The sequence below is a fragment of the Mauremys reevesii genome, linkage group 1 (assembly GCF_016161935.1).
Source record: "Mauremys reevesii isolate NIE-2019 linkage group 1, ASM1616193v1, whole genome shotgun sequence".
NCBI lineage: Eukaryota > Metazoa > Chordata > Testudines > Geoemydidae > Mauremys > Mauremys reevesii.
Window position 1 is genome coordinate 339624586 of NC_052623.1, and position 27719 is coordinate 339652304.

The 27719-nt window shown below is 44.4% G+C and overlaps 1 protein-coding gene across 6 annotated transcripts in view; it reads right to left on the minus strand.

Moving 5' to 3' along the window:
* Positions 1–1037: 1037 nt before the first annotated feature.
* The window catches only part of CACNA2D1 (calcium voltage-gated channel auxiliary subunit alpha2delta 1), a 658833-nt gene continuing 632151 nt past the window's right edge, over positions 1038–27719 (minus strand). For 3 of the 6 annotated variants that reach the window (XM_039518654.1, XM_039518644.1, XM_039518662.1), the window contains 4 exons: positions 26692–26804; positions 23234–23316; positions 21563–21651; positions 1038–3467 (listed from right to left, as the gene is read on the minus strand). In XM_039518654.1, the coding sequence (XP_039374588.1) occupies positions 3431–3467; positions 21563–21651; positions 23234–23316; positions 26692–26804 (322 nt within the window). In that variant the 3' untranslated portion in view covers positions 1038–3430. The remainder of the gene's footprint in view (positions 3468–21562; positions 21652–23233; positions 23317–26691; positions 26805–27719) is intronic. The other 3 variants (XM_039518657.1, XM_039518651.1, XM_039518671.1) reach the window with 1 other exon arrangement.

Below are 27719 nucleotides of genomic sequence, written 5' to 3' on the forward strand. Positions count from 1 at the left end.
GTCCTACTTCTTGTTCAGTCAATCCCTAAGACAAACAAGATTGTTTACATTTACAGGAGATAATGCTGCCCGCTTCTTATTTACAATGTCACCTGAAAGTGAGAACAGGCATTTGCATGGCACTTTTGTAGCTGGTATTGTAAGGTATTTACATGCCAGATATGCTAAACATTCATATGTCCCTGCATGCTTCGGCCACCATTCCAGAGGATATGCTACCATGCTGATGACGCTCGTTAAAAAAAAAGCGTTAAGTAAATTTGTGATTGATCTCCCTGGGGAAGAACTGTATGTCTTCTGCTCCGTTTTACGCGCATTCTGCCATATATTTCACGTTATAGCAGTCTCAGATGATGACTCAGCATATGCAGATTTGACAAAACACAAAGAAGGTACGATGGTGAGATTTCTAAAGATAGCTACAGCACTCGACCCAAGGTTTAAGAATCTAAAGTGCCTTTCAAAATCTGAGAGTGGAGCATGCTCTCAGAAGTCTTAAAAGAGCAACACTGGTGCGGAAACTACAGTACCCAAACCACCAAAAAAGAAAGCTGCTTTGGATTGTTATTGAGCAGAAACCATCATCAGCATGGATGCGTGTCCCATGGAATGGTGGTTGAAGAATGAAGAGACATATGAATCTTTAGCGCATCTGGTACATAAATGTCTTGCAACACCGGCTACAACAGTGCCATGAGAATGCCTGTTCTCATTTTCAAGTCACACTGTAAACAAGAAGTGTGCAGCATTATCTGCTCCAAACATAAACAAACTTGTTTGTTTAAGCAATTGGCTGAAGAAGAAGTAGTACTGAGTGGACTTGCAGGATCTAAAATTTGACATTGTTTTGTTTTTGAATGGAGGTCTTTTTTTGTACATGATTCTACATTTGTAAGTTCAACTTTCATGGTACACAGATTGCATTGCAGTACTTGTATTAGGTGAATTGAAAAATACAATTTCTTTTGTTTTTACAGTGTTAATATTTGTAATAAAAATAAATATAAAGTGAACACTGTAAACTTTGTATTCTGTGTTGTAATTGAAATCAATATATTTGAAAATGTAGACAACATCCAAATATATTTCAATAAATCCTATTCTATAATTAACAGTGCAATTAATCACAATTATTTTTTTTTATCATGTGATTAATAGTGATTAATTTTTTTAATCAATTGACAGCCCTACCAGCAACACTACTGGCGGGGAAAATTCCCCACTTATCCTCATCCCATGCTGCTGAAATCAGCTCCTTTTCACTAGAGAACTGGATACACCCAACTCAGTTAATTGTACTTTTAATCAAATGAATTTCTTAGAGATATTAAACAGTTAATTATGATAATTAAATAATAGGTTTTTTTTATTTTCCCCAGCACTGTAATCCTAAACATGGGAACATACACAGCTGGAACCAAGGGTAATATGAAAAAAACAACAACCAATCATAGGCACAGCTACATGTAGTCATTTCATCTTGTAAGCCATGCCATAGGTTTGAGTGGCTTCTTCAATTTTCATGGCATATTGAGGCATGCCTAATAATTTCTGTAAGCTTTTGACATGTTCAAGATTATAGTAGTCATTTGCCAGCATATACATACCAACGCTTTGCATTTTCATTTTTTAAAGAACAAATGTATTGTACCATGTAAATATTAGCATATTGCAGCTGTTAGCAGAATTGCACAATGTCAGCAGAGTTGCACATTCATTGGTTTAGCTGTCTTGCAATACTGTTTAGTTCTGAAAACTAGAAAAAAGCGCAAATCATATTTTGCATGTACACTATTCTACAGTGTAATATTATAATTTACTGCACCAATTTGTATCACCAACAAGTTTGTATAAAACAATTGTTTTTATTGTTATTCACAATCAAGTATCAATGTGCATACATATAGATTCAAGGCTCCCCATTTGTTCAGATTTCGTTCTAATTTCAGCAGCCAGGAAATCTTGCTCTACTAAGCTTGCTATATTCGATATAAAATAGCAATAGTAGGAGTTTAAACATTAAGGGGTGCTACCGTGTCATGAAAACAAAAGGGGAACCTGGCATGAATCTCAGAACAACATATACTCTTCAAAAATAAATGTGTCAAATCTGATTTTTATATACTTAAAATATCTGTACATAGGTTTTCATGTGAGAGCACTAATCTGTATAAAATCCATCTCATCCCTTTTGTCCAGCCAACGAAATTTACGCTACTTTCTTAGCTTTGTCATTGCACAGTATATTCAGAGCTCTGTTTAACAATATACTTTAAGATTATTTAATTGCATCACATTGCAGTGTTCAGTTTCTCACACAACAAAAGAATCACTCAGTTACCTTTTCAATGGACTATACTCTACCATTCAAGAAAACAAACTTTAAAACAATAAAGTAGCAGCATCATCATGCAAAATACCCTTGGAAACCAACATTCAATAATCACAAAGACATTTTGTATTCACAAGCTTTTTCGTTTGAGCATTTTGAAGGATTTGGCTAGCGTTACGTAACTGCACTGTGAAGAGAGCACTGATCATTACATGGAAATTAACAGCTTTCTGAAAGGGACATGACACTGAGTTCAGGAGGAAAATCACTCGGTTAGATAAAATATCAAACTGTCAAACACCTTTATATTTCAAAATTCATTAGCTTCTTTCTTGCTTTTTTGTTTTATTTTATTTTAAAACCAACAGTTTATGAACCTACCAAAACTTTGCTAGCCACCTGTTTTGATTAATTTTGGCAGAATAAACCACTCATTGTAAGGCATTTCAGTCATGGTGAACTTCTGGAGAAGACTAGCCAATATTTTCAATTCACTAAGCTGTTTTGTACAAACTGAAGTCTGCCAACTATTTATATTCTGGACACAACTGATGTTCAAAGCAGCTGTAATGGTATTAATACAATAAAAGAGGAGGGTTAAAGAAATATGATTTCACAAGTGTTCATGTAAAAGCATATAGGGTCTGCAACAAATTCAATGCTAAGATCAAAATAAATGGAAATCATATCATACATACGCTATTTTAAGGGGAGCCCTTTTACATGAAGTCATCAACGATACAACAATGAACACAAAAATCTTAGATTCCTCAATAAAGCACATATAGAATTCTGTTCTGATGGCAGAGATGATGCAGCATTCACACATGTTTAACGATCTGACACTCCAACATGCAGCCACTGTGGGTGCCTTTATAAATCGTTCACATAGACTGATACCAAGTTATGGGCATTGCTGTTCTTCTGCTGCCTGAATAGCTGACCCTTTGACAATGAAACTGAGGGCTAACGTTTTGGCAGGGTCTTGATTAGTTATGCAGGTTTTGGTTTCACAGGGTCATAACTGGCAATGTCTGCTGCCAGATAACAGCCAAAGCAGGACAAACTGGATTCCTATCAGAGACCAGAGTGATGGGCTCAGTCCAGAGACCCCACCACAGTCTGACGAATCTTCCTGTTGGCAAGAAAATGAGATAGTTCAGCATTAGTTGATGTTAACTCTCTAATGAAATAATCTACATTTTAGCCTGTCACTTGTTGAACTACATTGCAGGATGGATTTTGATCTCAAATACATCGTTTTCCCTAAAGTGCCATTACAAATATTCTTGGAGGCAACAATCTGAATTTTTAAATAAAGTGTGATAGAAGGTATACCTAAAATACCCTTGTAAAAACAAAGACAAATACTCCCAGAATCAAGGTGGTCACTCACCATAAAAAATGCAGGATATGTGCGCATTCAGATGAGAAATAACTGTGAAACTACTAGTGAGCCCTACATCACTCTGTTTATCTGGCCTAAAATTAACGTATTTAATTCTTTGCATTGACAATACTGGTTGGTTTTTTTTTCAAACACCACTTTACTGCAAGGAGAGATGGAAGAGCAGTGAAATCTTTGTGGTAAGACAAGGGAGCCTATTTCAAAAAATTGCCATTCCCAGTACTCTCTCTGTGAGCACACCTTCAGGAGTGTACTCTGCCAGACCAAATATTGCTATATTCAAGTGCTGGAATCAAATCTTGTATTGACTTACTAAATACCCTGTACAAACTCTAGCTTGCTCTTCAGGTCTGGCCAAGCTAGACACCACCATTACGTTCTCCAATTCTGGTGCTGGTTAGGGGCCACTTTTGACCTCACACCGCTCTAACTGGCACTAGCTGATAATGGCCCCCAAGGGCGCCTTATGCCAACCAGGGATCATAGCTCTTGGACTGTGGTGTGGTGTTCTGTCCCATCTAGTGGCACCAAGACCACTTAGAGAGAGAGACCGAGTCTGCACTACAGCCTTAGCTAACAGTCATGTGGCTTTTGGCTCATGCACTAAGCTCCAGAGGTCCCAGGTTCGATCCTGCCCGCCGAAGACCGGGGTCTGTCAGTGTAACAGATGTCCTTAGGATCACAGCCCTAACTCCTGATTTGGCTGAGATGCACTTGATGCACTGGAGGCAGAGGGTAACTAAATTGGCTTTGTAAAAGCAACAAAGAATCCTGTGGCACCTTATAGACTAACAGACGTTTTGCAGCATGAGCTTTCGTGGGTGAATACCCACTTCTTCGGATGCAAGAGATAAATTGGCTTTATGACACCCTTATGGTTCCTCAAGTCCCCAGGCTGGTGTAATTTATGCCTGACTACCCAGGGACCAGTAGGTGCTCCAGCCATGTTCTCTCTCCCTCCCCCACCCCGCCCAATCAGTACCACCTGAGGATTTCCTCTTATGCCAGAGAGATTCTCAGGTAGCTGAGTAAATCAGCTTACAGACCAATGCACCACCCCAGCAGGCAAAGCTTTTAGATTTTGCAGTGGTTTTATTCTGTATCAAGGTGAGAAGGATCCATGTTCTCTTTATTTATGCTCTCTGTCTACCTTCTTAAATATCTCATGACAGATGGAATAAGTTATATCTGGCTCCTGCAAAATGAAATGCTCAGAGTATACCGATTGGAAAGCTTATTATTCAGTGTTGGAAATGCACTGAAAGACTGATCTGTGCTGTAGAAGACAAAGACACAGCCCCTGCCTCTAGATCTTAGAACTACGTTTGCTAGGCCAAACTTGCAACTGATGTAATCTGGTTTAGCTCCATTGAAGCTACTTTGATTTAGACCACATAAGGGTCTGGCCCATTGTATTATGTCCAGACTTATGGGGTTTGGCAACTCCAATAACACATAACTAAAATAAACTTCAACCGAAGCTTTTGTCCTAAACTTGGCTCCTCCTAAGGTTCCCTGCAAAGATTTCCCCAACCTAGACCCCTATTTTCTCTGCCCAAAGAGCCACTCGCTTATATCACGGTGGAGTTAATGAGCCACACCTGCCACAGTCAGCCAGCAACGATCAGTCACCATTTCCCGGCAGGGTTCTAAGTCCTCTTACCAATGTAGTTAAACATGAAACGAGCCACCTGTATTACAAGAACCATCAAAGGGCCTGGTTTTGAAAAATCCTTAATCTGTATATAGAGTGTTTTAGCCATTATCTACCTAAAAACTTGATTTGCAACAACACTTGTCAGACAGATTTTAAAACCTCTCTCTGGAAAATCAAGGAGTTATTTCAGAGGGGAAGATGGGAGATCCTGTGTTTTTTTCACTGCTCCAAGAGGTTAAACTGCCAAGACAAGCCAGGTTAGTGGAAGACCAGGGATATTTTTTTATAAGTATTAAAGTGCTTCTAAAATCGTTATATCATTCCTTGCAAAGAAAATGCCTTGCATTTGCTTCTGTTCTTTACCAGTAGCAGCAGACTACTCCTTTCATTTGTCAGCTTCAGTTCTAGTAGCTTGACGTTTTGTTGATTGTACCCTAGAAGTTCAAAATTCCAAAGGTTGCTGGTCAACAAATAAGTGAGGAGTGTACTCTGTTGCATAAGTTTCTTCCTTAAAGTGAGCACCATTAGAAAGGCCATTATCAGTGATGGTTTCTTCTGATGTGAGTTCATCAACAAACAATACTCTATAGCACATTTCTGATACTTAGTCTCACATCACTGAAATGCTGCAAAGGAGGTATATCCCAAGAAATGGTTTATGCTATTAATAAGTTTGAGATCTTTAAGTACAGAATGAGGGTGTCTGCAGCTGGACATTGAAAGGAAGGGGCACAACTCGCTTCTTAGATAAAGCACATAGGAAAGCCCTGGGCTTAAAGCAAAACTGGGTATAATATGAAAGGGAATGTGTCAGATTAGTGAAAATAGCATCTGGTTAGGATACTGGTGAACTAGGTGGATGTCCACCTATAGGAGTTACTCAGTATTCAGTTTTTCCTTCACCTTTGTGTTAGAGCAGATGGCTGGGAAGATCACACTGTGGATATCCCTGATGTGTTGTAGCTTTCCATTGTCTATATGAGAATCATGAATAATATGCACTACTCTGGCACATTACATTAAGGGTGCTGCACCTGCTAGATTGAAAAATGTGGTATTTTGACTGCATGCCACTTCCATTTCAGAGAGTCTCACTGGCTGGCGAAAGAGAGGTGAGAGGAGGAATAAGCGAGAGACTGATTCTATTCTGATTTACACGTAAGGGGTGGCACCACTGAAACAAATGGAATCACACCAGTAAAAAAATGGTGTGAGAGCAGAATCGGACTCAGTGAAGCTGTTTTCCCTCACTCACCAACTTCACTAAAGGAACTTAGTTGTTCTGGAATTTTCTGTGAACCTTCACCCCAAGATTCCTTGTATAAGCGCATCCATAAGAGTAAAACATAGTGATGAAGAATCTCTGAGTCATGGCCATCTCTGTTATTTTCTCCCAAGTATTAGTTTTAGATCATTTGATAGCAAGCTGCTTCCATACTCCTTTTCCTGCTCCAGAATACGGCTGGATAACCTTTTCAAAGAATTTAACTTCATGGAAGGCTGCCCGGAACTTCTCTTTCTTTCACAATCATTCTGTTATTTACACATAATTTTCACACACTTCTTCCCATCTGCCAGCACTGTCAGACATTGGACCTGTTCTTTTCCAATTCATAACACTACTTAGTCCTGAATCAGGATGTTTTAACTGGGGCATTTTTTCCCTGTTACCTTTTTACTAATCATTTGCAGCATGGATTTTCCCTCACCACCAAGAATCCTTTTTTGCCACTTTCTTTCCCTACTAGCAGTGTGAGCCTTCCTGTAGTCAAAAATCATAAGAACATAACATAAGAATATAAGAATGGCCATACTGGGTCAGACCAAAGGTCCATCTAGCCCAGTATCCTGTCTACCGACAGTGGCCAATGCCAGGTTTCCCAGAGGGAGTGAACCCAACAGGCAATGCTCAAGTGATCTCTCTCCTGTCACCCATTTCCACCCTCTGACAAACAGAGGCTAGGAATACCATTCCTTACCCATCCTGGCTACAAGACGGTTACTCACCTTTGTAACTGTTGTTCTTCGAGATGTGTTGCTCATATCCATTCCAATTAGGTGTGCGCGCAGCGCGTGCACGTTCGTCGGAAGATTTTTACCCTAGCAACATCGGTGGGTCGGCTGGGCGCCCCCTGGAGTGGCACCGCTATGGCGCTGGATATATACCCCTGCCGACCCATCCGCCCCTCAGTTCCTTTCTTGCCGGCTACTCCGACAGTGGGGAAGGAGGGCGGGTTTGGAATGGATATGAGCAACACATCTCGAAGAACAACAGTTACAAAGGTGAGTAACCGTCTTTTCTTCTTCGAGTGCTTGCTCATATCGATTCCAATTAGGTGATTCCCAAGCCTTAAGTAGGCGGTGGGGTTGGAGTGAGATTTGCAGAATGCAAAACTGCTGAGTCAAAGGCTGCATCATCTCTGGACAGTTGGACCAGTGCATAATGTGAGGCAAAGGTGTGGACCGAGGACCAGGTAGCTGCGCGACATATCTCCTGGAAGGGCACGTGAGCCAGGAAGGCAGCAGAAGAAGCCCGAGCCCTGGTGGAACGTGCAGTGAGGTGGCTCGATGGAACATGGGCCAAGTCACAGCCGGTGTGGATGCACAATGTCACCCAAGATGAAATCCTCTGGGAGGAGACAGGTAGGCCCTTCATTCGGTCTGCCAGTACGACGAAGAGTTGAGGCGTTTTACGAAAGGGCTTTGTCCGCTCGATATAAAATGTGAGCGGCCTATGGACGTGCAGGGAGTGCAATTGTTGCTCCCTTCGCGATGAGTGTGGCTTCGGAAAGAAGACCGGAAGGAAAATATCCTGGTTGATATGAAAGGCTGACCCACCTTAGGGAGGAAGGCCGGATGTGGTGACAACTGCACCTTGTCCTTGTGAAACACCGTATACGGTGGGTCCACCATGAGAGCCTGAAGCTCGGAGACTCGCCTGGCCGATGCAATGGCTACAAGGAAAACTGTCTTCCAGGACAGGTATAGCAGTGAGCAGGTTGCCAGTGGCTCAAATGGGGCAGTCATAAGTCTGGTTAGAACCAGGTTGAGATCCCAGGTTTGGGCGGGGCGGCAAACTTGGGGGTATAAGCGCTCCAAGCCCTTGAGGAACCTAGAAACCATAGGGTGCGAGAATACGGAGCGGCCACTCTCCCCTGGGTGGAAGGTAGAGATGGCTGCCAAGTGTACCCTCAATGATGACACCGCCAGGCCCTGCCGTTTGAGCAGAGGTAGTCCAAGATGGAATGGATCGGGACCTCGGTGGGAGTAACATTGTGCGTTTCGCACCAGCAGGAGAAATGCTTCCACTTGGCCAGATATGTTAACCGAGTGGAAGGTTTCCTACCACTCAGGAGAATCTGTTGAACCGAGGCAGAGCAACATAACTCGGATCGGTTTAGCCACGCAGCAGCCATGCTGTGAGGTGCAGGGATTGCAGGTCTGGGTGGTGAAGTTGACCGTGATCCTGTGTTATGAGGTCTGGGCAAAGAGGCAGGGGAATCGGGTTGGCTATCGACAAGTCTAGCAATATGGTGTACCAGTGCTGCCTGGGCCACACTGGAGCGATCATGATCGGGTGCGCTCTGTCCTTGCGGAGTTTTAGCAGGACCCTGTGAACCAGCGGGAACGGTGGAAAAAGCATACAGCAGATGGCTCGTCCGCGGTATCAGAAAAGCATCCAAGATCGAGCCCGGGGAGAGGCCTTGGAATGAACAGAACGTCTGGCACTTCCTGTTCTCGCGAGAAGCGGAGAGGTCTATGCGGGGAAAGCCCCATTTCTGGAAAACGGAATGAAAAATGTCCGGATGAATCGACCACTCGTGAGACAAGAAGGATCTGCTGAGGCGATCCGCCAGAGTGTTCCGGACCCCTGGGAGAAAGGACGCTACCAGGCCTATCGATTGGGCTATGCAGAAGTCCGAGAGCTGGATAGCTTCCTGCAAAGAGGGGAGGACCGTGCTCCTCTCTGCTTGTTTATGTAATACATGGCCACTGTGTTGTCTGTGAACACTGAGACACAATGGCCTTGTAGGTGCTGCTGAAACGCCTGGCACGCAAGGCGGACTGCTCTCAGCTCTCGGACATTGCTGTGCAAGGGCAGCTCTTGAGGTGACCAAAGGCTCTGAGTGCGAAACTGACAAAGGAGGGCACCCTAGCCGAGAGATGAGGTGTCCGTCATGAGGGACACCGAGGGGTGAGGTGGATGGAACGGCATCCCTGCACACACCAGGGAGGGTGTTGACCACCAGTCGAGGGAACCTAGGATGCTTGGGGGGATCGAGACGATCATGTCTATGCTGTCTCTGCCCGGGTGGTACAGCGAGGTGAGCCACGATTGGAGTGGACGGAGGCAAAGCCCGGCATGTTTGGTTACAAACGTGCAGGCAGCCATGTGACCCAGGAGACCTAGGCACGTACGAGCCGAAGTTGTGGGGAAGTTCCATAGACCTTGTATAATTATTACCATCGCCTGAAACCAAGGCTGAGGCGAGCAGGCTCTGGAGAGATTGGAGTCCAGGATGGCCCCAATGAATTCTATTCTCTGTGTGGGAATCAGAGTGGATTTCTCTATATTGATCATCAGGCCTAGATGCAGGAATAGGTCCTTGACGATGCCCACATGACTGGTAACTTGGGCCTCGGAGGTTCCTCGAATGAGCCAATCGTCTAGATACGGAAAAACGTGTATCCAACGGCGGCGGAAGGAGGCAGTGAGTACAGCCATGCACTTTGAACAGTCTTGGGGCTGTAGAGAGGCCAAACGGAAGGACTGTAAACTGGAAATGATGATGGTTGGCCAGAAACCGGAGGTACTTTCTGTGTGGAGGATAAATGGCGACGTGAAAATACGTGCCCTTCATATCAAGGGCGGTATACCAGTCTCCAGGATGCAAGGATGGGATGACGGTCCCCATGGATACCATGCGGAACTTCAGCTTTATCATGAAGTTGTTGAGTTCCCGCAGGTCTAGGATAGGTCTGAGACCTCCCTTTGCCTTGGGGATTAGGAAATAGTGGGAGTAGAACCCCTTGCCCTTTTCGTCCTTTGGTCCCTCCTCTATAGCTCTGATGGTGAGGAGCGTCCACACTTCTTGGAAGAGGAATTACTTGTGGTAGGTGGGGGACGAAATAAACTGGAGGCGGTCGTACAAGGGAGGGAACGGATCCTGGGTAATAACTGGTACACCGTCCTCGGGCGTGCCTTCAAAAGTCAGGGTTTTGCCCCATTGGTGGTTTAGAGGGACCCTGATTTTGGCCCCCTTGGGGTCCTGACTGACGCCTACGACTGCCTCGGCCACACCTGTTGGCAAAATCCTGTCTTTGTGTAGACGCAGGGTAAGGGCAGTGAGGCTGGGGACGGAACGGTCGGCACTGAGTCACCGGTGTGTGCATGCCAAGAGAGCGCATAGTGACCCTGCTGTCCTTTAGGCTTTGCAGCGTAGGGTCAGGGTTTTTTTTTGTTTTTTTGGGGTTTTTTTTTGGAGAACAAGCCTTTGCTATCGAAGGGTAAGTCCTGTATAGCATGCAGCAGCTCTGTGGGAAGGCTCGACACCTGGAGCCATGAAATGCGCCTCATGGCAACACCCGAGGCAGCGGAGCCAGCTGCATCCAACGAGGCCTGGAGGGAAGTGCTCGCCACTTTCTTCCCTTCTTCGAGGAGGGCAGCAAACTCTTGACGGGAGTGCTGAGGAACCGACTCCGCAAATTTGCCCCCCCCACCCCCCGCCGTCCAGGTGTTGTGATTGTAGCGGCTAAGCAGGGCTTGCCGGTTTGCTACGTGGAGTTGCAGGGCCCCTGCCAAGTACACCTTACGGCCCAGTAAGACCATTCGCCTAGCCTCCTTCGATTTAGGGGCTGGTGCCTGCTGGCCATGGCGTTCCATCTCATTGACGGACTGGATGACAAGGGAGCAGGGTGGAGGATGGACATATAGGTACTCGTGCCCCCTGGAGGGTACGATGTACTTGCGTTTGACTCCCCTGCCCGCGGGCGGGATAGTGGCTGGAGACTGCCAGATGATATCCGCATTGGCCTGGATCATCCGAATGAACGGTAGGGCCACTATAGTGGTGGCGTCAGCTGACAGAATGGCTAAGACCGGATCCTCTATGTCCGAGATTTCCTCCACTTGGAGGTTCATATTGAGTGCCACCCGTCTCAGGAGGTCCTGATGGGCCTTCAAGTCGATTGGAGGAGGGCCCGAGGAGGACGCTCCTGCCACCGCCTCATCTGGGGAGGAGGAAAAAGAAAGGACGGGGACAAGCGGGTCCTGTGTGGGCTCGTGCTCCTGGACAACCTCCTGTTCCGGTGCTAACTGTCACCTGTGGCACCCAGTGGTCTGACGGAACAGAGCGAGATGGTATCACAGGTACGCCTTTGGCCTGGTGGTACGCCCAAGGTGTCCAGAATGACCACTGATAGGGCTCCTGGAAGACTCTGGTGGGCACATCCGAAACACAGTACTGTGCATATGAAGTGTCAGCACGGGACGACACTGATGCATGTGTGGAAGGCCATGGAGGAGCTGAAAAGCCCTTGGTAGAGTCTCCCTCTCTAGCTGACGTCGCTCGACGCGGCACCGGGGACTGGTACCGGGCGGGAGCGAGAACAGGACCTGCCACCGGAGCGGTGCCGGGAGGTCGACCGAGATCTCGAGGCTCGATGTAGGGAGTGGCTACGGGAGTCCCGGTGCCTGGAGCAGTACCGGGAGCTGAATCGGTGCCGAGTGTACCGGGCCGGCGAACGGGATGCTGACCGGTGCCGCGAGTACGACCGGTACCGAAGTGGAGAACGGTGCTGGGACTGCGAGCGGCGTCGGGACCTGAATTGGCGATGGGACCAAGAACGTCTGCGGTACCGCGATTGTGAACGGTGCCGCTCTGCGGTGCCAATGGAGGGTGGTCTGATCAAGGCAGGCTTGCCGATCGACTATATAACCCGCGCTGGCGGTGCCGGGGGTTGAGGCAGCGCAGGCGCTGTCATTGCAATCAGCTCCCTCGCCGTGAAAAATGTCTCCGGCGTGGAGGGAATAGTGAGCTCAACCACGGCTCGCACCGGGGAGCTTTCAGGCACCGGACTCGACAGCTCTTGCGTGGCCAGAATCGACGGTGCCGATATCGTCGGTGCCACAGGAGGTCCAACTTAGTATAGCGCTTGGGCTGCGGAGCAGGCAGCTCTGACGCAGCTTAATAGTGAGCTCAACCACGGCTCGCACTGGGGAGCTTTCGGGCACGGGACTCGACGGCTCTTGCGTGGCCGGAATCGATGGTGCCGATATTATCGGTGCCACAGGAGGTATCGGTGCCGGGCGGTCCAACTTAGTATAGCGCTCGGGCTGTGAAGCAGGTGGCTCTGACGCAGCAGGAGTCTTGTGCCTCTTCACCCTTGGGGAGAGGGATCGGTGCCGAGCGGACTTTGGTGCCAGCGACGTCCGGTGCCGAGAGGCCTTGGCGGTACCGGCGATCAGGTGCCGAGGGAGCGCTTCTTGAAGACTGTCCAGCGCTCGGTGCTGAAGGCGGAGGAGTAAGAGCTGCCTCCATCAGGAGCTGCTTGAGACGAAAGTCCCGCTCCCCCTTTTGTTCTCGGCTTAAAGGCCTTACAAATGTGGCTCTTATCTGTTAGGTGAGATTCCCCGAGGCACTTAAGACAGGAGTCGTGGGGATCTCCCATCGGCATCGGCTTGTGGCAGGCCGAGCATGGTTTGAAACCCGGTGAACCGGGCATAGGCTCCGGCACCGGGTGCGGGGAAGGGGATAATCCCCGAACACCTGTGAACTATATACACTAACTATAGTACCAACGAATAAAGTTAACTATAACTACATAAATCTGAACTATATACACAAGAATTAACGAGAGAACTACGAGTAGCTAGGGAAGTGGAGGTCAGCTAAGCCGCGCTCCACTGTTCCAACGACCGACATGGGCGGTAAGAAGGAAAAGAGGGGCGGATGGGTCGGCAGGGGTATATATCCGGCACCATAGCAGCGCCACTCCAGGGGGCGCCCAGCCGACCCACCGAGTGTTGCTAGGGTAAAAATCTTCCGACGAACGTGCACGCGGTGCGCGCACACCTAATTGGAATCGATATGAGCAAGCACTCGAAGAAGAATATCTATTAACAGACTTAACCTCCATGAATTTATACAGTTCTCTTTTAAATGCTGTTATAGTCCTAACCTTGACAGCCCTCTCAGGCAAGGAGTTCCACAAGTTGACTGTGCGCTGTGTGAAGAAGAATTTACTTTTATTTGTTTTAAACCTGCTGCCCATTAATTTAAGTTGGTGCCCCTAGTTCTTGTATTATGGGAATAAGTAAATAACTTTTCCTTATTTACTTTCTCTACATCAGTCATGATTTTATATACCTCTATCATATCCCCACTTAGTCTCCTCTTTTCCAAGCTGAAAAGGCCTAGCCTCTTTTCTCTCCTCATATGGGACCCATTCCAAATCCCTAATCATTTTAGTTGCCCTTCTCTGAACCTTTTCTTGTGCCAGTATATCTTTTTTGAGATTGTAGTGGGGTGGACCCCCGCTCCTGCCCTGAAGGGTTAAAAACAGCCCGGGGAGGGGCTGTGGCTGAAGAAAGCAGCTTTTAGGCTGGGCTGATTGGGGGAAGGGGCTGCAGCTGGGGCCACGCCCCAAACAGACTCAGCTGGCCCTATATAGGCAGAGAAGCCAGGGGCAGAACAGTCTCTCTCTAGCCATAGAGGGAGATGGGCCTGGCTGCAGGGAGCTGGACACAGGATACCTGAGTGAAGCAGGGCTGGGGAAAGGCAGAGGAGCTGGGGAGCTCCAGCCTGGAAAGCCCCAGGCTGTGGCCTAGCATTGTGCTAAAAGGTACTGGGGGTTGCAGAGGGCAGCCCAGGGGTAGGCCAAGGCAGCAGGTCCAAACCCAACCTTGCCGGTGATGAGTAGGCTGATACTGCAGTCTGCCCCAGGGCGCAGGGGCTAGACAATGACTGGCAGTAGCCATATACTGAGGCAAGGTTTGGATAGAGGGTGGGGGTTTCCCAGGGAGGGGAGACCCTGAGAGAAAGGGGTTACTGCCAGGGGGCAGCATCCCATGTAAAAGGGCACCGGGTCCAGAGAGGGACACGGGGGCCAGAGGACAGGTGGATCACCAGCTTGCAGAGAGTGCTCTGGAACTTGAAAGAGCTAATTCCTGGAAGTCACCATCAGGCGGTGCCACAGGGTGAGTCCGCTCATCTACAGAGATGAGGAGACCATATCTGTATGCAGTATTCAAGATGTGGGCGTACCATGGATTTATATAAGGGCAATAAGATACTCTCTGTCTTATTTTCTATCCCCTTTTTAATTATTCCTAACATCCTGTTTGCTTTTTTGACTGCTGCTGGACACTGCGTAGATGTCTTCAGCGAACTATCCACAATGACTCCAAGATCTTTTTCCTGATTCGTTGTAGCTGAATTAGCCCCCATCATATTGTATGTATAGTTGGGGTTATTTCTTCCCATGTACATTACTTTACATTTATCCACATATAAATTTCATTTGCCATTTTGTTGCCCAATCACTTAGTTTTGTGAGATCTTTTTGAAGTTCTTCGCAGTCTGCTTTGGTCTTAACTATCTTGAGCAGTTTAGTATCATCTGGAAACTTTGCCACCTCACTTTTTACCTCTTTCTCCAGATCATTTATGAACAAGTTGAATAGGACTGGTCCTAGGACTGACCCTTGGGGGATTCTGAGAATTTACCATTTATTCCTACTCTTTGTTCCCTGTCTTTAACCACTTCCCAATCCATGAAAGGATCTTCCCTCTTATCCCATGATAACTTAATTTACGTAAGAGCCTTTGGTGAGGGAACTTGTCAAAGGCTTTCTGGAAATCTAAGTACACTATGTCCACCGGATCCCCCTTGTCCACGTTTGTTGACCCCTTCAAAGAACTCTAATAGATTAGCAAAACATGATTTCCCTTTAAAGAAACCATGTTGCCTTTTGCCCAACAATTTATGTTCTTATAGGTGTCTGACAATTTTATTCTTTACTATTGTTTCGACTAATTTGCCCGGTACTGACGTTGGATTTACTGGTCTGTAATTGCTGGGATCACCTCTAGAGCCCTTTTTAAATATTGGCGTTACATTAGCTATCTTCCAGTCTTTGGGAACAGAAGCCGATTTAAAGACAGGTTACAAACCATAGTTAATAGTTCTGCAACTTCACATTTGAGTTCTTTTAGAACTCTTGGATGAATGCCATCTGGTCCTGGTGACTTGTTAATGTTGAGTTTATCAATTAATTCCAAAACCTCCTCTAGTGACACCTCAATCTGTGACAATTCCTCCAATTTGTCACCTACAAAAGCCAGCTCAGGTTTGGGAATCTCCCTAACATCCTCAGCCGTGAAGACTGAAGCAAAGAATCCATGTAGTTTCTCTGCAATGTCTTTATCGTCCTTAAGCGCTCCTTTTGTATCTCAATCGTCCAGGGGCCCCACTGGTTGTTTAGCAGGCTTCCTGCTTCTGATGTACTCAAAAAACATTTTATTACCTTTTGAGTTTTCAGCTAGCTGTTCTTCAAACTCCTCTTTGGCTTTTCTTATTACATTTTTACACTTAATTAGGCAGTGTTTATGTTCCTTTCTATTTACCTCACTAGAATTTGACTTCCACTTTTTAAAAGATGCCTTTTTAGCTCTCACGGCTTCTTTTACATGGTTGTTAAGCCATGGTGGCTCTTTTTTAGTTCTTTTACTGTGGTTTTTAATTTAGGGTATACATTTAAGTTGGGCCTCTATTATGGTGTCTTTGAAAAGCATCCATGCAGCTTGCAGGGATTTCACTTTAGTCACTGTACCTTTTTAACTTCTGTTTAACTAACCCCCTCATTTTTGCATAGTTCCCCCTTTTTAAATTAAATGCCACAGGGCTGGGCTGTAGAGGTGTTCTTCCCACCACAGGGATGTTAAATGTTGTTATATTATGGTCACTATTTCCAAGTGGTCCAGTTATAGTTACCTCTTGGACCAGCTCCTGCGCTCCACGCAGGACTAAATCGAGAGTTGCCTCTCCCCTTGTGGGTTCCCGTACCAGCTGCTCTAAGACGCAGTCATTTAAAGTATCGAGAAATTTTGTCTCTGCATTTCGTCCTGAGGTGACATGTTCCCAGTCAATATGGGGATAAGTGAAATCCTCTACTATTGAGTTCTTAATTTTGATAGCCTCTCTAATTTCCCTTAGCATTTCATTGTCACTATCAGTGACCTGGTCAGGTGGTCGAAAATAGATCCTAATGTTATATTCTTATTAGAGCATGAGATTACTATCCATAGAGATTCTATGGAACATGTGGATTCATTAAGATTTTTACTTCATTTGATTCTACATTTTCTTTCACATATATTGCCTCTCTCCATCCCCCTCCCCCATTCATGACCTGTTCTGTCCTTCCAATATATTTTGTACCTTGGAATGATTGTGTCCCATTGGTTGTCCTTGGTCCACCCGGTTTCTGTGATGCCTATTATATCAATATCCTCCTTTAACATGAGGCACTCTAGTTCACCCATCTTATTATTTAGACTTCTAGCATTTATATACAAGCACTTAAAAAAATTGTCACTGTTTATTTGTCTGCCCTTTTCTGACGTGTCAGATTCTTTTTTATGTGAATATTTCTTGTCTGCTCTGGCACACACTTTATCCTCTTCCATCCTCTCCTCCTGACTAAAACCTAGAGAATCTCTATCAATAGACTCTTCTCTAAGAGAAGTCTCTGTCCGATCCATGTGCTCCTCTGCAGCACTCGGCTTCCCCCATCTCTTAGTTTAAAAACTGCTCTGCAACCTTTTTAATGTTAAGTGCCAGCAGTCTGGTTCCACTTTGGTTTAGGTGAAGCCCATCTCTCCTGTATAGGCTCCCCCTATCCCAAAAGTTTCCCCAGTTCCTGATGAATCTAAACCCCTCCTCTCTACACCATCGTCTCATCCATGCATTGAGAATCTGAAGCTCTGCCTGTCTACCTGGCCCTGCATGTGGAACTGGAAGCATTTCTGAGAATGCCACCATAGAGGTTCTGGATATCAGTCTCTTCCCTAGCAGCCTAAATTTGGCCTCCAGGACATCTCTCCTACCCTTCCCTATGTCATTGGTACCTACATGTACCATGACCACCGGCTCCTTCCCAGCACTACACAAAAGTCTATCTAGATGCCTCGAGAGATGCCAGTTCGCCTCAACATCAAGGGTTGAGAGGAAAAAGTGGGAAGAGAGACAAATCCAAACACTATTTCCCCTAGTTAGGCAGTCCTACCACGATAACTTTACATAGGCTTATTTTCTGACTATACAGTACCATCCTAATTTAGTATGTTCATGTTAGCAGTCAATGTTTTTACATAGCCACACATTTACATCAAAGTAAATGTATCAAAATTTACTGGGGGATAGCATGAGCTGTCAAAGAAACGTATAAATACTTCAGAAGCACACTACAACTAAATTTAAATTCATGTTATAAAATATTATTATTATTATTTATTAGTTGTATTACAGTAGCACTGAGGAGCCCCAGTCATGGACCAGGACCCCCTTGTGTTAGGTGCTATATAAGCACACAACAAAAATGAAGTTCCCAACTCTAAAGAGCTTACAATCTTGGCCTTTTAACATATATGGAAGATATTTTGAAAGCAGGGGCGGCTCTACAAAGTAGGCTGCCCCAAGCAGCGCAGAGGGCTGCGCCGCCCTTCCCCAGTCCCGCGGCGGGTCCCCTCTTCCCGCGACTCCGGCATCCTGGGGAGGGCGGCATTTGGCTCCGGTGGAGCTCCCGCCGGCATGCCTGCGGCAGGTCCACCGGAGCCCGGGACGAGCGGACCTGCCGCAGTCATGCATGCGGGAGCTCAACCGGAGCCGCGGGAAGACGGGACCCGCCGCAGGCATGACTGCGGCAGGTCGGCTCGTCCCGGGCTCCGGTGGACCTGCCGCAGGCATGCCGGCGGGAGCTCCACCGGAGCCAAATGACGCCCTCCCCAGGACGCCGCCCCAAGCGGGTGCTTGGCCCGCTGGTGCCTAGAGCCGCCCCTGTTTGAAAGCTGCATGTTGTAAGGAAAGCTCCTTGATTCAGCAAAGGACAACTGAGTTTGAGGTCCATTCTGGGTCATATGTAAATGTTGGGCTATTTTCTGCCACTAGATGAAGCCATAATTCCTATGTGTACTACTTTCAGATTGTCCTGATCAAGAAGTCCTGTTTTAAAATCGGTAGACTATATGCCTTTTTTTGGAAAACAGTTGTCACCTCATTCACCCTGTCAAAAGATTTTTTTGATGCAATATTAGTGACCTTTCTTGTGATGCCTGATGTGTTGATCATTTCACTGGTAGCCCATTTCACAAATGAAAAAGTCAATTTAGTCCAATCCTGCAACATGTTAAGCAGTCTCACAGAACCCACTGGCTTTGGTGGGAGTCGAGGGAGCTCACTATCTTACAGGCGTGCTCTGACACTTGCATGTCATTTTCCTTTTTGTTTGTTATTTTTAAAATCAACTAAGTACAAGTACATAACAGGGATAACCCCTTTTGCTGTGCCCTCCCAAAAAGAAGACAAAAAGAGAGCTATAATTCATTAACCAGATTTACACCATCTGACAATCAGTTTTGGTTTCAGTGACTTCAGCAGAGCTATATAGGTTTACACCAGATGAGAGCCTGACCCAAAGTCACAGAATTATTAAGGGCTGGAAGCTGGACTGAGAAACAAAAAGTTAACTTTGCATCTTGCCTAGTTTCCATCTACTGCTGCTGAGAATCCATCTGTTGAAGTTGTGTTGTAAAGGTTTTGCTTCCATGGGAGTTTTGGAATGCTGACACTGGATTGGGCCCTTAGCAATTTAATTTTGGAGCAAAGCAAAGGAGTCCCGGGGGGGCAGTCAGGAATGAGAGGAGGGGTTGGATGGGGCAGCAGGGGGCAGTCAGGGAACAGGGGGATGGAGTGGTTGGATGGGGCAGGGGTCCTGGGGCAGGGTGTGAGAAGTGTGTGTATGCGGGGTGGGGGGGTGTTGGATAGGGGGCCGGGGGCACCTGGCTGGTTGGGGAGGCACAGCCCTCCATACAATTTCTGAAACCCAATGCGGCCCTCAGGCCAGAAAGTTTGCCCACCCTAGGGTGACCAGATGTCCCGATTTTATAGGGACAGTCCCGATTCTTGGGTTTTTTTCTTATATGGGCTCCTATTACTCCTCACCCCTTGTCCTGATTTTTCACACTTGATGTCTGGTCACCCTAGCCTGCCCCTGGATTAAGATGTTGTGACGCCCAAACAAAAACAGCTATCAAACTGAGCATGGAGTTTTTTTTATTGACGTCCAAGTGATTTAGCTTTTTCCAACACTAAAGGCAGTAAAGAAGATGAACTCTTACAACTGATTTTAGTTTTTTTACCTACTTATAAATATTACCCTATCACCATAACTCTATGAACTTAACCTTTCAAAAAATTATCTAAAGCATTGCTGAAAATTTTTTAGAACATTTATAAACAAAGTTAATGTATCTACTGTATTTTAACATTGAAACTTAATTTACATCATAACATATGACTATTACAATAATAGTCATGGTAGCATCTCCCTCTAGTGGTCTGCTGAGAAGTTATACCAATACTGCTATCTATATTCTGACACAACTTCCACTGTATGAGGAACATAGATTCATAGATTCTAGGACTGGAAGGGACCTCGAGAGGTCATCAAGTCCAATCCCCTGCTCTCATGGCAGGACCAAATACTATCTAGACCATCCCGGATAGACATTTATCTAAGCTACTCTTAAATATCTCCAGAGATGGAGATTCCACAACCCATACTTTAGGATGTTACTCAGATCATCGGTGCTTTGGTATATTAGCAATAATGGTAGCTCAGAGTTTCCAAATTAATAAAAATAACATGGAGATAAAGACTGAGCTTTCTTTATGAACCCTGATGTTTCCATACACTAGTGTTCTAGACCAGTGGTTCTCAAAGCCAGTCCACTGCTGGTTCAGGAAAAAACCCTGGCAGGCTGGGTCGGTTTGTTTACCTGCCACTGAGGGAAGGGGGCTGCAGGAAGGGTGGCCAGCACATCCCTCGGTCCGCGCTGCTTCCTGCAGCCCCGATTGGCCTGGAGCGGCGAACCACGGCAGATGTGGCAGATAACAAACCGGCTTGGCCCACCAGGGGCTTTCCCTGAACAAGCGGCAGACTGGCTTTGAGAGCCACTGGTCTAGACTCATACTGCTGAATCTTGTGTACTGAAACATATATCAATATTTTTATTAGAAGCAAAAGTTCTCTTGTATCTTTACTAGCCAATGACAGTGTGTTTTGCTGGATATTAGGTTTAAAAAAAGTAAACAATTTTTTTTATTCCTAATAAGCAATGAGTGTTATTTTTATCATCAACCTCTGTATGGGCTTAGTGACACTGAACTTCTCCTTAGGTTTAAATAAATACAATATCTCCATTAATTTTATTTATCTCCTAGAATGAATCTTGAAACATCTTCAAGTCCAGCCCCCTGCCTTCACTAGCAGAACCAAGTACTGATTTTTGTTCTAGATCCCTAAGTGGCCTCCTCAGGAACTGAACTCACAACCCTGTGTTTAACAGGCCAATGCTCAAACCACTGCTATCCCTCCCCCCACAGCAATGATTTTGGCAAACCCTAAAGACAGCATTCAGTTATGCTGTGCCATGTATAGTTTTAGATTTTCAGGAACTGTAGTCTCTTCCAACTACTTTGTACCTCTGCTTATTTCTATGCAGAGAGTTTGTCCTAGATGTCTTCTTTTTCTTCTTCCTCATTTTCATCTTTACCAAGAGCACAGGAAGCAATAAATATTTTGAAGGGCTAACATGGAAGGTAATGACAGCGATATGAAAGAAGCTCAGATATTGCAGCCCTTCAAAGCGGGCAGGTTCCTGACTCTATGGGGGCGATCCCCACAGTTCTATTAATTCTGATTTACAAGGCTCTGGACAGGGCTTTTTAATTTTTCCTTAAATTGCTACAGGAATTTGTTCCAGGTTGCTGTTTTGGGGACCCATTTCATTTAATTTTCTTTCATGGCCTTAGTTAGTAAAAAAGATTTTTATTCTTTTATGCAAAGAACAAAAACAAAACAAAAATTAGAGAAAGTAACTGACCATCCACACCATATGAAAACTTGCAGAAAAATGAAGATAGGAGCGGACATCATGGCAGAGGCACGACTCGTTGTGCATATAGGCTGATCCTATTAACAACAGGCAAAGTAGCAAGTAGAGGAAAGGAAAGAAAACACAGGAAAAAAAGACATACAAGATGAGATTTCATGCAGTTTGCTGGCAGTTAGCAGAGTTAATGTGAAAGCATCCACTCAAGAGCAAGAGAATCATAGTGAGTATTGCAAATAAACTTAACCAAAATATTCCACTGTTACAGAGAACACATGATTTACACACCAAGTAGCACATCAAGCTAGTGAGCAAGAGTTGTACTTTCACACACAACAACACCTGGATTGACATCTGTTGGAAAAGTTTATAGGTTAGGACTGTTTTTCAGTCCCTGCGGAAGCCAATATTTTTTGCAATTGCTGATCAAAAAGAGAGGTGTTTTTTTTTAACATAATGCTTTGTTTGTGAACACAAGAGGATTTGAAAGAAAGGCTTAGGCTTGCGTAAGCATCATGAACATCTGAGACATTATGTCTTCTTGGATTTAGCTATATCAAGACTCAGCACACACTAACAACAGGATCAAACAGTGGCTCTGGCAATTGCTTTTACATAACCATTTGTCTGGTCCTCTTGGTTGAAAATAACCCCTCCAGATATCTGGCTACTAAATAAGGGAAGAACAGGTTTAGGAATGTAGACAGGTATTCAACATGAAACAATCAATAGTTCCTAAAAAAATAAAAATTTACTACTAAATTGCCTTCTGCAAACCCTTCATAGCTATTAACTCATTTGGTGTAAAAGCAGCTTCTAAAAAAATTAAATCTACAGTTTTGGGGTCAAATGCTTCAGAATGCCAATTACCCTCAATACCCACTGTCTTCACTGAAGGCTAGAGAGCTCTCTTCACCTTGTATGATTGGGCCCTGAGAGAAGACAGCATTATGGATAAGGAGTAACCACTGAGATTTGCATTTTTAGATAACACACAGTTCAACAACCTATCAATTAAGATTTGACATAACATTTTGGATTGCTTTTCTCTATTTCATACAATATTTAAAAATGAAAGCGAAAAGGCTAACAAATTATCCCTCAATTTTTTCTTCCCTGAAGAACGGATTTGTATTCCTAAGAGGCATGACATCCTGAAATAGAATGTTTTAAGGTCCAGATTTTTAAAGGCATTTAGGTGCTTAGCTGCCTTTAAAAATCTGGCCCTATGTATCTTTTCAGTATTCAGAAATACAAATGAACAAAGTTTATAGATTAGAGAAATAACCAGGATAACCATCTGAGTGCTTCCCAGAGCCATGGGGGAATTGTCTTTGGCACCATCATGTGCAGAGCACTAGATTTCTTGACTTATTACTATTGCCAGGAATCATGTGTGAAAGTGCAGTGTTTACAAGAAAGGCAGATAAGAAAGCAGCTGTTAATTTTATGTTAATCATGGAACATTTGAAATAAAGTGACTATGGTTCAGAGCGAAGAGTATGTTTAATGAGAGATAGGTTACATAATCAGATGTCAGGTACTACACTTATCTTCCACTAAAACACAGGTTTTATTGTTGTTCTGAAACATCTCCTATAACTGCTTTTACATGGAAAGACACTATCTCAGAATCTTAATGCCTTAAGAGTTCAACCTTACCCCCTTGTCGTTATCAAAGCAGACATCAGGCCCCTTTCTGTATCTGGGCTGCTTCACCATTTCACAAGGGTTTGGCCCTTCATCTGATCTTTGGCTAAGGAATGTAACATTCTTTTCCTGCGTACAACACATTAGCAGCAACAACATTTTGTTTTTATTTTTACTATCACAAGAAGTTTAAGTGGTGTCAAATACTTATGGCCTCGTCCGTGACACATGCTTTGCCAGCTATGGCTTTGTGATGATGTTGGTTGCATCACATTAACCACCCACTGTTACTGTTCCCTATTAAAGAAAATTGAATTAATAGAAACCAAATGTGCTTTATTTTGATTTGAGCAAGACTTCTGATACTGTCTCACATGACCTTCTCATAAACAAACTAGGGAAATGCAACCTAGATGGAGCTACCATAAGGTGGGTGCAAAACTGGCTAGAAAACCATTCCCAGAGAGTAGTTATCTGTGATTCACAGTCAAGGGCATAGCTAGTGGGGTCCCATCGGGATCAATTCTGGGTCTGGTTCTGTTCAATATCTTCATCCGTAATTTAGATAATGGCATAGAGAGTACACTTATGAAGTTTGTGGATACCACCAAGCTGGGAGGGATTGCAAGGAGGATTAGATTAAAATTCAAAATGAGCTGGACAAACTGGAGAAATGATCTGAAGTAAATAGGATGAAATTCAATAAGGACAAATGCGAAGTACTCCACTTAGGAAGGAACAATCAAGTTGCATACATTCAAAATGGGAAATTATTATCTAGGAAGGAGTACTGTGGAATAGGATCTGGGGGTCAGAGTGGATCACAAGGTAAATATGAGTGAACAGTGTAACACTGTTGCAAAAGAAAAAAGAAAGAGAAACATCATTTGGGGATGTATTAGCAGAAGTGTTGTTAAGCAAGACTCAAGAAGGAATTATTACACTCTACTCTGTACTGATTAGGCATCAACTGGTGTATTGTGTCCAGTTCTGGGTGCCAAATTTCAGAAAAGATGTGGACAAATTGGAGAAAGTCCAGAGAAGAACAACAAAAATGATTAAAGATCTAGAAAATATGACCTCTGAGGGAAAATTGAAAAAATTGGGTTTGTTTAGTCTGGAGAAGAGAAGACCGTCAGAGGACATGATAACAATTTTCAAGTAAATAAAAGGTTGTTATAAGGAGGAGGGAGAAAATAGGACAAGAAGCAATGGGCTTAAATTGCAGCAAAGGAGGTTTAGGTTGGATATTAGGAAAAATATCCTAACTGTCGGAGTGTTTAGGCACTGGAATAAATTGCCTCGGGAGGTTGTGGAATCTCCATCATTAGAGATTTTTAAGAGCAGCTTAGACAAACACCTGTCAGGTATGGTCCAGATAATACTTAGTCCTGCCATGAGTGCATGGGACTGGATTAGATGGTCTCTTCCAGTCCTATGATTCTATGACTTACAGGATAACCTTCCAGTGCTCCTAATCAAGATAATAAAGATAGACACTGCCAGACTGTATATGGGAAAAACAGCTAATCTAAAACCAGAATGCTTTACTACAACGGTAGGAGGGGTTCTCCTATCACTATAATTAATCCTTCTCTCCAAAAGGTGGTAGCAAGGTCAACAGAAGAATTCTTGTCTATGAAGTGGCTTAGGTTGGCTTAACTATGTCTCAGAGGTGTGGATTTTCAGATCCCTGAGAGATGTGGCTACAGCAATGTAAATTTTCAGTGTAGACCAGCCCACAGTAAGGGACAAAGATTTTCTTTGGGTTTCAGCTTTAGAATGCAAGGGGAAACAGATGAAATGGCATACTCAGGGTCACTTGTCAGATCAATGGCAGAAAAAGGAATAGGACCCAGGTCTCTTGAAACATGGATAGCGCCCCATACACTGAGTCATTCTGGCTCAGACAGACTGGGACAATTCTATGCCCTGATGCAAGCCCCCTGGACACACCATGGAACTGGATCTTGAGGTTAATATTTCACTTTTGCAACTGTCCCAATGCAAGACAAGGAACAATCCAGTTTACTGTATTCGGGATACAAGATGGCATGGGATTTGGTCCTAAGCCTAAAATGTTAAAAAATAAATAAATGAAAAGACAACATACGGTCAGTTTCTTCCCTAATTTACATCTTAGCAGTATCCACCCACCCACTGATGGCAGGATGGTTTATATGTGATGAGATTTATGTTGTGGAAGAAAGGAGAGTGAGAGACAGGGATGATAAGTTAAAAGGCCATTAACATTAGCATATCCCTACCAGACAGCAGGAATAAACACCTACAGATGAATAGCACTCCCATCTCTGTGCTGTCATGCCACATCTGCATTTCACAATGGGCCCTGGTTATGAAAAAGAAAGCTTGGCTTACTGCAGCTCAGGTGAATAATACATATAGCAATTTATTTAGTGAAAAATTAGCCCAGCCAGCTGGTCAAGCTTTCATCTACTGCCCCTAGCCCTGTGAAGTAAATGCCCCATGGGAAAGTTACACAGTTTCTTATTAAACTTGCTTTATTTTGTGCAGCAGGCCCTGTACGTAACCTTAGACAGTACCCGTAGTTAATCAAACTGACATGGAGCCAAGCTGGTCAGAGTAGCAGCCTACATTTACCTGGTGCTACAGTGCCCCTGATGCTCCATGGCCAGAACAGCTCCAGCTCCAGCAAAATGACCTACGGGCAACAGGTGCTCCTGCACCCTGCAGTATGTCAGCCACACTAGACAGATTATTGGTGGGGCCTGGTCCCATTACCCCTGCCTTGGGCTGTGCCTTCTGGCTTGTGCGTCTCAGCAGGGGCATTTCTCTTTACCCTGTCAGCTCTACTCAGAATGGCCGCAGACCCCAGAGCACCCAATACACGTGAATAGGGGCTTTTCACTTCTTACTCTCTTCCCGTGGTGAGGGGAGGGAAACTAGCAAGTGATTCATGCTTAATGGTCTTCAGCACCTCAGGGAGCATGTAACTGTTAAGCTCTGGCCTCTCTCCTTCTATTTCTTCAGGTCAGTCACCAAGTTGTGTGACAAACTGAGGGGCTTGTGATGCACCTTCTGGTCCTCTGCAGAAAGGCCTGCTTCCTGCAAGTTGCACCAATTGCAGGATACTATGACAACAGGCCATTATATACTTCAGTGATGGCTGCCCCGAGCAACTGACAAGTCATTCCAGTGCACGGGCTTCAGAAGATTTTGCCTGGTAACACAGTCTGGGAACAGGTATTAGGACCAGCATATGAACTATATGCACATAAAAATTCTTAACACTTTGAAAGGATTCCTGTTTAGTCTATGCTATGTTTGTTGTATATAAAATGTATCTGATAATCATCTGCTGACTCAGATACTATAGTGATGTGTCACAGAAATGTACATAAATAGGCCATATTTCTCCAAATCCTGTTCTAATATTTGCTCAACATATATCAGTTTATGCCACTAGAAGTTCTGACTTTAAAGGATACCCGGCTTTTCTGCTTGCATCAATGGCTTTGGGTCACAGGAGCGGCACATCCGTTGGCTGTCACTAATTATAAATACTAGATTGGTGTGTGAAAGCTTTTCTGCATGATAAAGTCTGAAAAAGAAACACAACTCTAGTTAAAAAAAGCAAACAATATATCTTCAGGGGCTTGTCACATTCACTAATGAGATCACAGGTAACACAACTTTATAGATTGAACTAGACTGCTATACAAGGGACAGCCGGTCTTTTTTAAGAATAGCAAGGACCATTCAAGGGGAAATTTTGTAATCTTTATTGACAGGAGTGTTGTTCTACATTAGAGCAGATGCTGTGATTAAAAAATGGAAAAAGGGCACAGGGTGACCTTATACCACTAAGCAGCAAGTTGCATGCTGCTAAATCAGTAACTCCACTAAGAAGTGAAACCTACAGTTCAGCTACAATTTCTCTACTGCCAATGTAGTGTGAAAAGAAAAGCCACTCTAAACAGGAGAGGAAATGAGGGTTTAATATGAGTAGTGAGAATACTGACGTCTTTAGAAATCCAAATGAACCTTTTCAGTTAGAATATAATGTATTTGAATATATCACATCTCTATTCGATACAGTGTTTCTTAGACACTATAGTTAAGAGAATTTATGCACTTCCTTGGCTTATTTTCAGGTGTTTATACTGTATACTTAGACAGCTAGATGGATGGATAGATAGATGTAAATAAGCATCCAAGTGAGCTGAGAAATAATGTAAAACTCAGCGACAAAGAGAATATTTTCTAATTGCTGAAGAAAAGCTTTTATGTTGGTCTGAATTTAGAGAGCTATTTATTTGTAACTGGCTTCCTGACACACTTTTGCGCACATCTAACAAAAACAGGCAAAATGTATCCTTTGGTGTAAGTGGACAAAACTTCATTGACCTCAGTGGAGTTTATCCCAATGGCTAAATTTGACCCAACAACTCCTTCAGGTCATCTGTAATTTTACAAATGACTTATTCACACTAGTTGGCCATTTTAGGGGCCCAAA